General features: G+C 42.8%; 1 protein-coding gene and 1 long non-coding RNA gene across 2 annotated transcripts in view; both read right to left on the bottom strand.

Annotated features, from left to right (window-relative positions):
• TTC39B (tetratricopeptide repeat domain 39B) overlaps positions 1-16,216 on the bottom strand; it is a 142,831-nt gene that overhangs the window by 93,030 nt on the left and 33,585 nt on the right. The window contains 1 exon segment of the mRNA XM_032300152.1: positions 6,828-6,862. Within this exon segment, the coding sequence (XP_032156043.1) occupies positions 6,828-6,862 (35 nt within the window).
• The window catches only part of LOC116566142, a 2,981-nt gene continuing 2,495 nt past the window's right edge, over positions 15,731-16,216 (bottom strand). The window contains exon 2 of the long non-coding RNA XR_004275754.1: positions 15,731-16,214. This is a non-coding gene — a long non-coding RNA (uncharacterized LOC116566142). The remainder of the gene's footprint in view (positions 16,215-16,216) is intronic.

Below are 16,216 nucleotides of genomic sequence, written 5' to 3'. Positions count from 1 at the left end.
TTTTTTTTTTGAGATGGAGTCTCACTCTGTCACCCAGGCTGGAGTGTCGTGTCTCGATCTCAGCTCACTACAACTTCTACCACCTGGGTTCAAGCAATTCTCCTGCCTCAGCCTCCTTAGTAGCTGAGATTACAGGTGTGTGCCACCACACCCAGCTAATTTTTATATTTTTAGTAGAGACGGGGTTTCACCATGTTGGTCAAGTGGATACCAACCTCATGATCCACCTGACTTGGCCTCCCAAAGCGCTGGGATTACAGGCATGAGCCGCCATGCCCGGCCAATTGTGGAGATTCTTATATGACCTACCAGTTTACAAAACTAGCAATTTCTCAAAATAGTTAAAATAACACAATTGTTACCACAAAGCTCCAGAGGTAGGAAAAATCTATGTTGAGGGTGGTAAATCCATTAGGCAGAAAAAGAAAAATAAGAAACAATTTCCTTTGCGGAAACAATTGAAGGCCTCCTTCATCTATCAGTGTGAATCCTTTCATTCGGCAGCCAAGAGAAAATTTTCACTACAAGAAATTCATCATCAGGTTGGCAAGAGGACTGCATCTTGATACAGAGAGATTGAAGCATTTGCTCTCTGCACTAGAAACATAAGATTAAAATGCATAGTTCGATAAGTGTAAGAAAAAAGAGCTCTACTAAATTTTGCAGAATTTACAAAGGGAATGTTACTGCACCACAAATTTAAGAGGAAATGAGAGAAACAGTGACAAACTCTGAAATTAGGACAAACAAAAAGTTCACATAAAAACAACTGAACAAAATTTTTACAATTAACATGTATTCATAATCCGAGGCCTCCGACTTGGACTCCTGTGTCTCCAGCTTGCCAACGCAGAACTGGGGACTTCTCAGCCTCCACAGTCACAGGAGCCAATGCCTTACAGCAAATCTCTTCATCTATAGACATAAATCTCTCCTATTAGTTCCATTTTTCTGGAGAACCCAGACTCTTACAAGGGAGAGCAGAAAAGTGCCGAGATTCACTGAGCACCTACTATGTGCTTTGCTCCCACTATCATATTTAACTTAAATTTCATTTAATCCTCTCAGTAAATCTATGAGAGGAGAAAACAAGCTCAGAGAAGCTGGCCCCAGGCCTCCCAGCCAGCAAATGGCAAACTGGGACTAGAGTTCAAGTCTGACTGTCAAGTCTGTGGTCCCGCTCCCCAGGAAGGCACATGTAGTTGTGGGTACGAAGGCAAAATGAAACCACACTGCTGTGCTTTGGGGAATTATGGCTGTGTATAACATTTTCTTTGTTCTCTCACTGCCATTTTTTGTCATCACCAACAAGCTCCACTTCAGAAAATGAGGGAATGTGTTCTCTTTCCGCGTCCACAAGGGGGCGCAGTTTTAAGGACAAGATCTTGCCGGTGCCATACCCCTCTTCCATGGCGCAAAATTTTTACAATTAACATGTATTTATAATCAGAGGCCTCCGACTTGGACTCCTGTGTCTCCAGCTTGCCAACACAGAACTGGGGACTTCTCAGCCTCCATAATCACAGGAGCTAATTACTTACAGCAAATCTCTTCATTAAATCCAGGAGATTTAATGGCCTCTGTTTTAATTTTCGCAAGGGTCAAAAGTCAATCACTCCAGAGGAAGTTCTAAGGAACTCCTTTCATTGGCCTGGGGTCTTGGAGAAGGTGGGGTTTCCTCCCAGGTTAAAAGTCCCCTTCTTCCTCACCCCTTTGGACTCCACAACCTCTCTCACGGAAGTTGTCTTTCTGTCTCCTGGATTTCCCCTTTGGGGTCCCTTTCCACCCAGTGTGGAAGCTTTCTCTCTTCCTCTCCTTTTTCTGTTTCTCTATCTAAATAAATCACTTTCTGCAAACTCTGTTTGGGTTCCAGTATTTACGAGGGTCCGTGGTCTCCTCTCCCATTCTTGAGAGAGTGATAGATGGAGAACCTGAAGAAACATCTTCTCAGGGATGCTAAGGGCTCCCCTGAACCCCTGAACCCCAACAAAACTACCCCTCACAATACCTCTCAGAACACTGTAAAGCAAAAGTATGCACAAGACCAAAAGGCACGGTTTATTAAAATCTGATCAAAATCAGCCAGGTGCATTGGCTTATGCCTGTAATCCCAGCACTTTGGGAGGCCAAGGTGGGCGGATCACCTGAGGTCAGGAGTTCTAGACCAGCCTGGCCAACATAATTCCATCTCTACTAAAAACACAAAAATTAGCCAGGCGTGGTGGCAGATACCTGGGAGGCTGAGGCAGGAGAATCGTTTGAACCACGGAGGCAGAGGTTGCAGTGAGCCAAGATCGTGCCATTGCACTCCAGCCTGGTGGACAGCTGTGAGACTGAGTCTTAAAAAATAAATACAGCTGGGCGCAGTGGCTCACACCTGTAATCCCAGCATTTTGGGAGTCCATGGCAGGCGGATCACAAGGTCAGGAGATCAACATCAGGCTGGCCAATATGGCAAAATCCCATCTCTACTAAAAATACAAAAATTAGGCGTGGTGGTGGACACCTGTAATCCCAGCTACTTGGGAGATTGAGGCAGGAAAATCGCTTGAACCCAGGAGGTGGAGGTTGAGGCAGGAGAATCACTTGAACCCAGGAGGTGGAGGTTGCAGGGAGCCAGCATCATGCCAGTGCACTCCAGCCTGGGCAACAGAGCGAGATTCCATCTCAAAAATAATATTAATTAAACAAATAAAATAAAATCAGATCAAAATCAATTGTAGATTCTGAATGGAGGCCTCTGCTATAAGATTCTTCAAGTATAGACTCCAGCATATAATCTGGCTACCCCTTCTGGCTTTGGGCTCCACTTCTCTCTATGGGAGAAGGGTTCCCATAATGTGTGGCTGTGACCAAGGCGAGGAGTGGAACATTTCAGCAGCACTGAAGAGGAAACACAAACACTGAAGTGACAGTCTAAAGGACACGAGAAATACTGCACAGCAGGAACCGAAAAGAGCAAGATAAATTCTAAAATGAGTAAACCTTTGGATTTCTTACACTGAGCAGGACAGGGAAGTTAGAAAAGAGAAAGAAACTGCTGGCAGATAAATATGGCCACAGAGAAGTTCCAGAGGCAATAAAGGGAAAATGTGTGATCGATAGAAACTGAGGCAGTGTTAACCGGCTACAGTCTTCAGGATGAGGAAAACTATAACACAGCTGACAGTAAAACAAAAGACATCAAGATACACAATGCTTCTCTAATTCCCCATTTTAAAAGTACATGAAGGAGGTTCTCTAGCAAATACGTAGGATGAACAAGCTAAAAAAATCTAATGTACAACAAGAGGACTATAGTTAATAAATAGTACACTGTATTCAAGATCTTTGCTAAGTTATAGCTACTCTTGCCCCATAAGAAAAAAAATGGATAACTACGTGAGATGATAGGCATCTTCATTTGTTCTTCTCTAGTAACAATTTCACTATCTTATAACATCATGTTGTATACCTTATACATACACAGTAAAATTTACTTTAAAACAAAAGCAAAAAGGACACAAAGGAGTTTCTGAAAGTCACTAATCAAAAGCATCTCCATTACAGGAGTCATTTTGGGGTGATGTTCTGAGAACCAGATAATGTTAATATTAAACCATCTAACACAGTTGAACAAAAGAGTTGTTTTTGTGCAAACACAGGCATCCTAGATCAAAGGAACTGAATGGAAAGTCCAAAAACAGTGTTGTTATTTTAATGAACTTATTTGATAAAAGAGGTATCATATATAAATTCCTTCCTGCATGGACCTAGCAAATGGAACAGTGGGTTAGCAATTTTAGGGCTGGTGTGAGATAGGAATCTACACTAACTTCAGCTGGGTTGAATTCAGGGCTTTTGTTTATTTCTATGATTTGATTTTTTAAAAACTAATAGATGTTAAAAACTACTTGCAATGCCTTCATGACATCCCAAAGGTAAAGCCACTACCAGCCTACTAAAGCCACTGAGAGCTCAGAGAAGTACAGGTGTCAGTGTGCACTCTTCGTGGGTCATACTGGTCCCATTGGTCAGTGAGACCTGTCCTCGTCTGTGAGGCCTGCACCCCTCTGTGGTAGGTGTGGCATGCTAGCTCCCAATGGGAAAAGCAGTGCCTCTTCTGGTCAACTCCAATCTCCAGCCCCATGGCCCAGGCCTTTTCCATCCCCTGGACTGTGGTCTCCTACTACAGCCCAGGCTCAGTTCCTGCTAACACCCAGGGAGGAGCAGGGTTGAACAATAATGGCAATAACTTGCTCACCATAAAAGTAATTTTTAAAAAAAATCACATAAACAGATTATCTTCCAATGAGTACTGTACAAAAAGGGAGGAGGGGGAAAAGGGTAACTTGACAGTGGAAAAACCCAACAAACGCTACCTTGTGCCACGTGACCACGTTCAACATCGGTAGTGCTAAGTCACACTGGTATCGTAGACCTTTGCTATGATGTGACAAGAATAGCCCTTTCCATCTGAGGTCTTCCTCCCGAAAACACACGACCACAGTCAAATCATGAGAGGGGAAAAACAGACCAATCTCAACTGAGGGCCATTCTACAAAATAACAGACAGTAGTCCTCAAAACTATCAAGGTCACCAAAAACAAGGAGGGTCTGAGAGACTGTCACAGCCAAGAGGACCCTACCGAGGCGGAAAAACTAAATAAATCGGGATACTGTATGAACTGTAGCTAACAATAACGTATCCATATCGGGTCATTAATTGTGACATGTACCATGCTAACTTAGGATGTTAATAATGGGGAAAACCAGGTGTGCACTACACAGGCACACGCTCTCCTACCTCCTCAATAATTCTGGAAGTCTGAAACTGCTCCTAATTAATCGGTTAATCCCAATCACAATTACTTTTTGTAAAAAATCATATAAACATTAAACTTTTGGACAAAATAAAAAAGTATAATTCTAACATAAAGAAAAATTGTGGTCTGGGGAAAGTGTCTGTATGAAATATAACAAAAGATTAGGGTGTATATATAAAGTCCATAAGTATGCCAAGAGAAACATTCAGAAAAAAGCTACGAGACGAAAACTAGAAGTCATACAAAAGATGCAATGTGGCTTTTCAATCATTTTTAAAAATACTAAAACAGGCATCATTTAAGTTGTAAAACTGTTTTTTTCTTTTCTTTTTTTAAAGTACTTTTTTTTTTGAGACAGAGTCTCACTCTGTCGCCAGGCTGGAGTGCAGTGGCACGATCTCAGCCCACTGCAACCTCTGCCTCCTGGATTCAAGCGATTCTCCTGCCTCAACTTCCCAAATAGCTGGGACTACAGGCGTGTGCCACCATTCCCAGCTAATTTTTGTATTTTTAGTAGAGACGGGTTTCAACATATTGGTCAGGATGGTCTCGATCTCTTGACCTCGTGATCCGCCCGCCTCAGTCTCCCAAAATGCTGATTAATCCGTGAGCCACCACGCCTGGATGCAAAACTGTTTTTCAAATAATACCCAGTGATGATAATGGGTATTATTAAACCACTTTACTTACACAGCATTGGTAGCCAAGTAAATTGATAATACTCTTGTGGAAGTACTGTAAAACAAACTGTACTCCCAGCGCCCGCCTGTACATGCACATGTTAAAGCTCAAACCCCCAATGTGATGGAGATTAAAGATGGGGCCTTTGCGAGACAATCAGATTTAAATGAGGTCAGGAGAGTGGGGTCCTCAGGATGGGATTAACACCCTTATAAGAAAGACATCAGAGAGCTTTTGCTCTCACTCTCTCGACCATGTAAAGACATCTCAAGAAGGAGGCAGTCTGCAAGCCAAGAGGAGAGCCCCCACCAGAACCCCAACCATGCTGGCACCCTTTTCTCAGACTTCCAGCCTCCAAAATGGTGAGAAAATAAATTGTTGTTGGTTAAGCCACCCACGCTATTGTGTTTTGTTATACCAGCTTAAGTTAATTAATAAAGAAAGGCAATTAGAGACATATAAAGAACAATGAACATACTCATCTCTTTTAATTCAGTAATCCTACATTTGTAATGATAACCTTTGGACATAATTCAAAATATGACAAAGCTATACACATGTAAAAACTTAGTTTTATGTTTTTAAGCCAGTGACACCCTAAATGTCTAACAATGGAGAAGCAGATAAGTAAATTGTAATATTCCACTTCATCTAATATGATTTAGTCATTTACAATTACTACAAAAACTATATAGGCTTACAGTGAATGCTTTAATAAAATTAAGTGCAAACCAAACACGAAAATCTACAAAATGAGACCAATGATATAAATATGAACAAGTATTAAAAGAGTTAGCTATAAACAAATAATTTGTTGGAAAATATTTTGTCACAAGAAATCATACTCAGAAATGTATTTGAGAGTATTATTAGATCTTTTCTTAAACATAATCACATCCCTCTGTAATTATAGAAAAGTGATTTTTTTCTGAAAGTAGCCACTGCAGTACTCTCCAAAAAATGAGAATGAGCCAGGCGCAGTAGCTCACACTTATAATCCCAGCACACTTGGAGGCCGAGGCAGGCGGATCACCTGAGGTCAGGAGTTTGAGACCAGCCTGGCCAACATGACAAAACTCTGTCTCTACTAAAAATACATAAATTAGCCAGGTATGGCAGGCGCCTGTAATCCCAGCTACTTGGGAAGCTGAGGCAGAAGAATCACTTGAACCCAGGAGGCGGAGGTTGCAGTGAGCCGAGATTGTGCCATGCACTCCAGCCTGGGCAACAAGAGCAAAACTCCATCTCAAAGAAAAAAAAATGAGAATGAAATATGTACTTTTCATGTAAGACAACTATCATTTTTCTTTACTACATACTTTCTATTATGTTATTACTTACATTGAGATGGTTTCCAAGGCGTCTTCAAAAATGTCCTGGGGGAAACAAAAAATACAATGAGTTTCTCAAGAATTCTAAATGGAGAAGAGAAAGTGAATACACACAATGGGAAGGGCGGTCCTGGTGGGAAGGTACAGCGGACAGTAAAATCAATCAACATAATGCTCATGGAATTCTGTTTACAGAAATCAGGCACACGAATTTCAATGAGGTTTAATTTTTTTTTAATAATACTGGTAAAATACTCAGCAAGTGATGAAACTGGGCTAATTTACAGAGAATATGACGTCTTTTATGAAGTTACCTTTCACTCCTAGATCTCATTCGTCCCAATTATAGAGTACAATAACTAACAGCACTTGCCCGACGCAGGCTTTTCTTTCTCCATGGCTAGCCAAGTGAGCATCCTCTGGGCCTCCATTTCACATCTCATTGCACCACCCTCTCAGCTCGTCTCCCTATCACCAGCCTTTCCCCCAGTTTACTTGGTGCCACACAGAATAGCCCTTTGCTTCATGCCACACTGGCCTGATCACAGCTGCAACAGGAGAGAAACACACACACTTGTATGTACTCAGAAGTCCACACACGCACTCCACACTCAGACAGTGTCTCACACACAATCTCACAGTCACATGCACAAACACACATGCACTCACTCAAAAACTCACACATACACAACAGCTCCCTCATAGCTGCAAAAATCAACCCTAAGCTCCTCATTCAAGTATCTGGGGGCCACCATAACCCAGCCTACTCTTCCAAGCATCCTTCTCCAATACCCCTACCACCCTCACAGTAGCCCAAACCCTGGGGACTCCGCAAGGGCCGCCTCACTGGTGTCCCTACTCCTGTGCTTGACATCCTCCATTCAATTCTTTACATGGCAACCATATCATTCTTTTACTTCTTGTCTTCAAATAAGCATACACCATTCCAGTTTTCTAGGCCTCTTTGAGAGCTTTCCATTGCACTTAGAAAAATCCCAAACTCATTCTCCCTATCTAGAGAGCCCTAAAACAGCCCCGCCAGCCTCTGACCACATCCCCGCCCACCTTCCCCTTACTCACGCCACTCCAGCCACAGGTCTGTCTTTCTGTTCCTTGGACAAGTCAAACATCCCACAGCTCTCTGCACTGTCCCCTTTCTTACAATGTCCTTTGCTCAATTATTCCCATGGCTGATTCCTTCTCATCCTTTGGTTTTCAGTTTAAAAATCTACCTCCTCAAGAAGACCATCTCTGATCACCCTAATTAAAATTACTAGGAATAGCAGCTTACAGTTCCTCACCATCTTATTTGTTTCATTCATAGCAATTATCATAATCTCTAACGATCTTCTTTGTTTACTTGGTTACCGTCTGTCTTCATCAGAGCAGGCTCTTACACGTGTACACGCACGCACGCATACACACACACACACACAACAGGGCTTGGTATCAAGGTTTGCTCAGTAAATACTTGCTGCCTCATGAATGAACGAATATGTACGAATGGAATGTATGAATGGAACCTGGATTGCCAAGGAGCTTACCATGTCACACCTCTTTTAGAGTTATGCACAGAAATGAAGAAAGGGGGCTAGAGATCTTTTCCTTTGTGTAGCCATTAGTACTGAACAGTGTTTGGACCATACTGGATTTTGCAGTGAGGCAGAAAAAACAGAAGTATAAACACTAAAAAGAAGAACTGGCTGGGCATGGTGGCTCATGCCCATAATCCCAGCACTTTGGGAGGCCAAGGCTGGTGGATCACCTGAGGTCAGAAGTTCAAGACCAGCCTGGCCAACATGGTGAAACCCCGTTCCTACTAAAAATACAAAAATCAGCCAGGTGTGGTGGTGCATGCCTGTAATCCCAGCTACCTGGGGAGGCTGAGGCACAAGAATCACTTGAACCCAAGAGGCGGAGGTTGCAGTGAGTCAAGATCATGCCACTGCACTCCAACCTACATGACAGAGTGAGACTCCATGTCAAAGAAAAAGAGCCAACATTGTAAACAATGGCAGAGCTGAGTTTGAATTTGGGACCCTGACCTATATTAATCTACATTAATATCACACACTGTAAGGAAGGTAAAATCAAGGGCTGGCACACAGGTTATCACGTGAGTAGTTACAGAGAAGGGAGGAAAATGTGTTCTCCAGTAACCCAAGTCTCACTATGAATAAGCCCAGCTCACAGTCCCTCTGGCAGCTCTGCTGACGCTCTCTGCACTTACCTTTAACAACAAAGGGGTACATGGACAGTCCACTCCCAGAAGGCTTCTGCGCCTTCTCCTCCTCACAAACCTCCACATGGACACTAAAATACTTACTGACTGAGCTCCACAAAGGACAACCTGGGAAGCCAGCCCTCCGTGTAAAGGAGACAAGACTAATATTTTCATCTCAACAAAAAGTAGTCCCACCCCTCCATCAAAAAAAAGAAAAAGAAATAAAGAAAAGAATATCAAGCCAGGTATGGTGGTGTACACTCATAGTCCCAGCTACTCGGGAGGCTGAGGTAGAAAGATGGCTTGAGCCCAGGACTTCAGCCTGGACGATATAGCGAAACCCTGTATCTAATAACTTTTTAATTTTAAAAAACATCAAGAATATCAAAACTCTCCATTTTGTTGAAACAGTAATCACATGGAGAGAGTTCTCTAAACAAAGCATACTTGGTCTACAAAGGCCAGACAAAAGGTGGAAGTTCCTTAATTTTCAAAAGAGGAAAGGTGAAGAGAAAAACTAAGATTTGCTGAGTACCTGTCACGTGCCAGGCACCTCATAACCTTACAAAGCCGCCTCATTTGTTCCTCCCAACACACAGCAAGTTAATCCAGTTGTAGTTTAATCACCTGCCCATCATCACACAGCTGGTAATTGAAGAAACTGGGCTTCCATCTCAGGTTTAATTCCAAAGCATTTCATTAATGTTAATAATAACTATCCAAAACTTGGAAATTAAGACAGTTGGGCAGGATGGGGAGGGGGTGGGAGATAAGGGGGGGGCGCATATCCTCTCAATGTCATGTGATAGCATTGCTTTACAAGCCTCCCAAGAATGATTTAACTCTCTAGAAGGGTGTACTTGTGTTTAATTTTGCCATCTGCTGTCTGGAGTCTGCACACTGTGAAATTACATGTTAACTTACATATAACTAACATGTAACTAACATGTTACATGTTAACTTTTTCACCACTAAAAAACTTACAGGTTTTTTAGTGGTGAAAAAAATTACCTCAAAGATGATGATTTTGTTGCTCTGTGAAACAGCAGTTCCCAACCTTTTTGGTACCAGGGACTGGTTTCATGGAAGACAGTTTTTCCACAGATGGGAGAGGGCAGTGAGGAAATGGTTTCAGGATGAAACTGTTCCACCTCAGATCATCAGGCATTAGATTCTCATAAGGGGCGTGCAACCTAGATCCTTCACATAAGCAGTTCCCAGTAGGGTTCGCACTCCTGTGAGAGTCTAATGCCACCACTGATCTGACAGGAGGTGGAGCTGAGGTGGTAATGCTCGCCTGCCCACCAGCCACTCACCTCCTGCTGTACAGCCCAGTTCCTCACAGGCTACAGACCTCACAGGCACGGGGGACCCCTGCTTTAAGGTATTATCCACCTTTACGCATAACCTAGCAATCTTAATCTAACGTTGTTCCTTAAACCTATAAATACTAGTTCCTCAAATACTGTTTGGGTCAATTTACCATTTCACTGGTTTCCTAATTGGTGAATGAAATAAAATTTTTGAGATGTTCATTTTATATCTTTATGAGAGTCATATTTCCAATTCTGGGAAATTATATTTGGACAATGGATATCACTAACCACTCCTTCCCTGCAAATACAGGGCCTGCAAATACAATTTCCTGCATCCTTGGGAAAAGTGATGTGGGGTCCACATGGAGGATGAAAACACCAAAAGGCCAAGACTGCTCATGCCTCTGTTCCATATCCCTATAGACCAGTGCTTCCTTTTCCTCCTGTCTGTCTAGGTCCCCACACTCGGCTCAAATTCTATCCCTTTTCTGCTGCTGCCTCAGGGAGCTCCTTTTCCTTGTGTGAGATTCCTATCAGGGCCCTTAGGTTTGGCACTGGCTGCTATTCCACAGTCTCCCACCTGGCCCTCGGTAGACACACACATATATTCTTCATGCAGCATGACTAGATATTTCGACCAAAGTCTCTTTGCTTCTTCATTCTCACCATCAATTTCCCAGTGCTCCTCCAGTACTTCCCTTAGCTCCCCAGTACTGGCAGGCTCACCACGTGCTCTCCGGTTACAACAGGCACAGTCAGAGGAGCATCCAGACTCCTTCTGTCATAAGGAAAGTACGACAGGAGAGCTCACACTGCCGACGAATATAACGTGTTCACAGGAATGTCCTGGTGTTTAGTTGCCTCCTTGAAGGCAGCTGCATTTGCCTGCCCCACTCCCATGCCAGGGGCAGACTTGAAGTGCTACTACTGTCGGGTCTGGCGTGACAAATGTTTTCACTGAACCACACCTGGCTCCTAATCATACACTGCCTCGAAACAGTATCTAACTTTCCCAAGAGCCTATCTTGACTCTCTAGTTGGAGTCAAGGGCCATTCCACTCTTTATGAATCTATTTTCTAGCCCAGCACAGTACTCTGTACTTCATGGACTCTTCGCAAATCATGGTTAGCTAACTGGCTGGCTGAGCACCCTTGTCTTCAGGTGGAAGGTCCTTACTCTGAGCAGTTTCATTTTGCACATTAGAAAACGAGCTGATCTGTTAGGTGAAGGATTTCCTAGGTGGGCCGACAGATGTAAGGCCAGCACCCAGGGCCTGCTCCCTGCTGGGAGATCAGCCTGAAACCTACCTCTGCCTCCAGATCATAGAAACTGCCACCCTGAGCATAGAACTGACACAGAGTGAGGAAAGTTGATGGGTGCTACATCACCTACTAACGCTTTTCCAAACAGTTTCTATCTTAACTCGTTAACTTTGTCATATTCTGAGTAGCAAAAATGCATGAAAGTACATTTGAGTGACAGAGCAGGTTCTTGAAGTTCATTTAAGAATCTTAATGAGATATTAATGACAAAAGTGTTTACATTATTTTTATCTCTAAAGAGCAAAGAGTAAAGAAGACAAATATGCTATTAACAGTAGTAATTTCAATACTCTGCATTAATTTCCAAAGAGACCAAAGAGATTTACAAATTCTTCAGGCCTCCTCATCTGATTTTTAATTCACTTTGTGGTCTGAAAAGGAATATGCGGCAAATATTACTCCAAGAAGGAAAGGCAAGTAGGAAGTAACATGACAAAAATTAACACCAGCTACTGTAAATCCACAAAGTTGAATCGCTTCTCTACAACTCCCTGTTCCTCTCTCCCCTTCCCACCTCCCCATTCCTCCTCTTCACCCTCAGCCCTGTCCTCTATTTTACCCTCTTTCTCATAGGGATGACTTCACAGGCCTAAGAACAGATGGTACCATGCTCTCATTTAACCACTGCACTTTAGCAAAGATGACAAGGTTTGAGAGGGTTTGCAGATTCCTTCCTCCTCAATGAAGACCACCTGCCCACCCTCACAGAACCAGGCCCTCCTGACTGGAGCTTTCCCACCCAACATTCCATTCCACTGACCAATGAAGCTGTGTGTTTGATATCACAGACTCAATGCTAGAACTGCTGAGAACTCTGGCAAGTCATGAATTCTTTGGCGGCACAGCTGGACCATTCCTATGGAGATGAGACATGAAGAGGATGCTCCAACTTCCCCCAGGACTGAGGCAGGGATTAAGAGCCATGGGTATTGGGGTTCTAAGGAATACAAACACATGTCTGTGGTGTACACCCCTGTAAATCAAGATGTCCAAAATGAAACCAGACTGACATCGGAAGCATTATCATAGTGACTAACACACCTGGAAGGATTCCTCAAATACTGAATTTCTCTCATAAACAGCACGTTGCTAGTTAAAGGAATCATATGAGAAATGCATAAACCTACGTCACAACATTCCTTATTAAAACCTGAATAAAGTATTGGTTTTTCTAAGTCAGAATTAATTTAAAATATACCTTTATTACTGTGCAAAAATCATTTAAAAAACATATATGTACCCTGAGCTCATCTGTCAGGAATAATTTTTCATTCTGCTTACATCTGTCATACAATTCTCTGTAATCTATTTGTCAAGCTCAAAAAGTAGCCCATGGCCTTCAACAGCATTTAAACTCTCCGACTAAATCCCAAGGGCTACCAACCAGCTGCATCTTATCTGCAGTGGCACATTTTTTTTTTAAATTGCATATTGCATGAGAAAGCATCAATATTCTTTGAAGGCAAATGTAAAAATCAGCTTCAGCTACCCCATAACTGGGTTTGCAGGGGATAAGCACCCCTCAGGCCCTCCTTAAAGGGTTAGCCTCAAAGCAAGTCCTTTGTGAAACCTTAACTGACCTACAGAACTCTCAATCAAATGGAAAGAAAGCAAGAGGCGCCCACACAACAGACACTCACATTCCAGGTCCCCCCCGTATCGACTGTTGTTGGTCCTTGCAGGAAACAAAACATGACCTTCTCAAATTTCAAATATCACACTATGGCAATTCTCAAATATGGCAGACCAACACAAAACAGGAAAACAAAAACTAATCCCAAGTTTATCTTCTTAATTTGTCCAGGTTTGTTAAATTCCAGGCAAGACTTTTTTTTAGAATTTTTTTGTACAGACTTAGTAAAAAACTGGAGGTTTTCAAACATTTTTTCAGAAATAGGGATTTCAAAAAAATTAACAATACAGCAGTAAAATCATCTGCCAAAACATAAAGTTCATGCTTTAGAAATTTTTAAACATTCACCACTTGAGATTAAAAATAATTTTCCATATTCTCCAGTGGTGGGATTAATATAGTTCTCTAGTTGCTCTTGTACTGGGTAAGTGCTCTCATACAATTCCACGTAAGTTCTGTGTTTATTTATTTATTTATTTTCCAAAACAGAGTTTTACTCTTGTTGCCCAGGCTGGAGTGCAATGGCATGATCTTGGGTCACTGCAACCTCCACCTCCTGGGTTCAAGTGATTCTCCTGCCTCAGCCTCCTGAGTAGCTGGGATTACAGGGATGCACCACCACGCCAGCTAATTTTGTATTTTTAGTACAGTCAGGGTTTTTCCATGTTGGTCAGGCTGGTCTTGAACTCCTGACCTCAGGAGATCTGCCTGCCTCGGCCTCCCAAAGTGGTAGATTACAGGTGTGACCCACTGCACCTGGCCAGTTCTATGTCCTTTTGTTTTGCTTTGTTTCTCTAGACCTTAGAATTGATCAAGTAAGATTCTGTTTTTTAAAGATTCATTTTTACCAAAAATCACAGATCTAATAGTAGAAACTGGGAATATGGAGTAACAGGAATTTAAAGGGAAAGATTACTTTCTATACATTTGGGAACTACCAGCATCAATATGCCAAGCGCTAGTGAAAACTGCAACAAAAGAGTCCTTACTTTAAGAAACTTACAGTCTCCTGGGGGAAGGAGAATAATGATGAAACCACCAAGTAAAGGGACCTTACTTTATCAGGAGACGGAGGGAGGGAAGACATGAGGAGCTTGGTGGGGAAGGAATTAGGCAGGGGGAAATGTGTAAGGTAAGGCTCCGAGGCAGAAAAAGAGTTTACTACGGTCATGTTGACTACAGTTGTAAGAACAATAATGCCCACAGAGCTCACTATTATGGATTAAGGGAGCAGAGGAGAAACAGAAGATGGTCCATCTTCACCGTGTTTATAAAGTGCTAGTAATTAAGCAGCCAAAAAGTGATCTACACACAATGCCTTGAAGATCTTTTTTTTGAAAAAATTTAAAAAGATCTCAGGAATATGGGAGAGTTTTTAATGTCACATTTGTAAGAAACAAATGCTGTTATATAAATACCATGAAACGATGACTGACTAAGCAAGGTGCCCTCCGGAAGCAGTAGTTTGCTATTTATTAAGGGACCTGTGACTTGACTTCAACTGTTACTATGTGGAAAAATTTAAGAAATTTAAGAAGTTATTAGTAGGACACCTCACTTTGTCGACAAAGGTCCTTTGGATTTGGCGGCAGGGTTATAAGGAACTGGAAGAACGGAATGGGTAAAGTGCACCTGCCTGGCTCACTATTCAGTTTATCAAGTTCAGCACAGGAGGGCCAGATGCAGCACGAGTGTGCTTCAGGCCTGCTGTTCATCCATTCTCTCCTCCTTTTTCTTCCCTAGTACCTTACGAAAGATAGAAAACCCTTTTTCCTCTTCCATTCTGGTGTTACCGTCTGTAAACTGGAGATGCCCATGGTACCTACCCTAAGAAGCTGTTGGGAGGACCAAAGGAGATCAGAGGGGAAAGTGCGTGGCACAGAGCCAGCACCCGTTAAGGTAGTCACGACTTGACGACATGAGCCCTCGCTCCTCTCACAAGCACAAAACGCTCCTGGATGTGTCCACATAGTCACAATATAAAGTCCATGTCATGTGCTCAAGTGTCTAGGAAGCAAGTTTGCCTCTACTCCGTAAGTACTACCCACTATAAATAAATACATGTGTGATTTTAATTAACAGCCTGTGTAGTGGCGTGGAAAGCATCAATTTAGGCTCGGAGGTTAGGCCTGTCTGGGACTGAATTCTGGCTCCACTTCTGACCCTAGGGGAGTCTAGCCCTTTCAATCCTCTACCTCCTGTTGTGTACAATAAAGATTCCAACCGCCTCCTGGGACTGTAAGGATGTGAGATGATGCATAGAACAGGTCCAGCTTAAAACAGGCTCAATAAATAGAACTTCATAGGAAATTAAAGTCTCAGATATGGGACCAATCAGTAGACTCGGGAGATGGGGCTGGGATCCCTAACTGTACTTCCTCAACAATTTTTTTTCCACATCAAAGATGCTGAGCTTCTTTTGAATGAGAGAAAAGCCAGGTGTGGGAATATTTACAGCAAATAGGTCGTGAAAATGTTAGCTGCCTTTGCCCTCTAGCCTTTCACTCTCAGACCTTTCTTACTCAGTGGGCTGCCCAGCATAAAAAACATAATTTCTGAGCAAGAGCCCAATGTCACACTTCTCCCTGGTGGCACAAAACCCATAAATTATGGAATCTCTTCTCACCAAGGAGCTGGTGACCTTGGCCAACACAGGGAGAACTTGGCCAACATGGTGAGACCCTGGCTAAAATGGTGAGACCCTGGCTAAAATGGTAAGACCTTGGCCAATACAATGAGACCTTGGCCAACATGGCGAGACCTTGGCCAACACGGTGAGACCTTGGCCAACACGGTGAGACCTTGCCCAACACGGGGAGACATTGCCTAACACGGGGAGACCTTGCCTAACACGGGGAGACCTTGGCCAACACGGGGAGACCTTGGCCAACACGGGGAGACCT

This window comes from Sapajus apella, unplaced genomic scaffold, assembly GCF_009761245.1.
Source record: "Sapajus apella isolate SASKATOON/1434 unplaced genomic scaffold, GSC_monkey_1.0 scaffold42, whole genome shotgun sequence".
In the NCBI taxonomy this organism is placed as follows: domain Eukaryota; kingdom Metazoa; phylum Chordata; class Mammalia; order Primates; family Cebidae; genus Sapajus; species Sapajus apella.
This window is presented reverse-complemented; position numbering and strand designations above follow the sequence as displayed.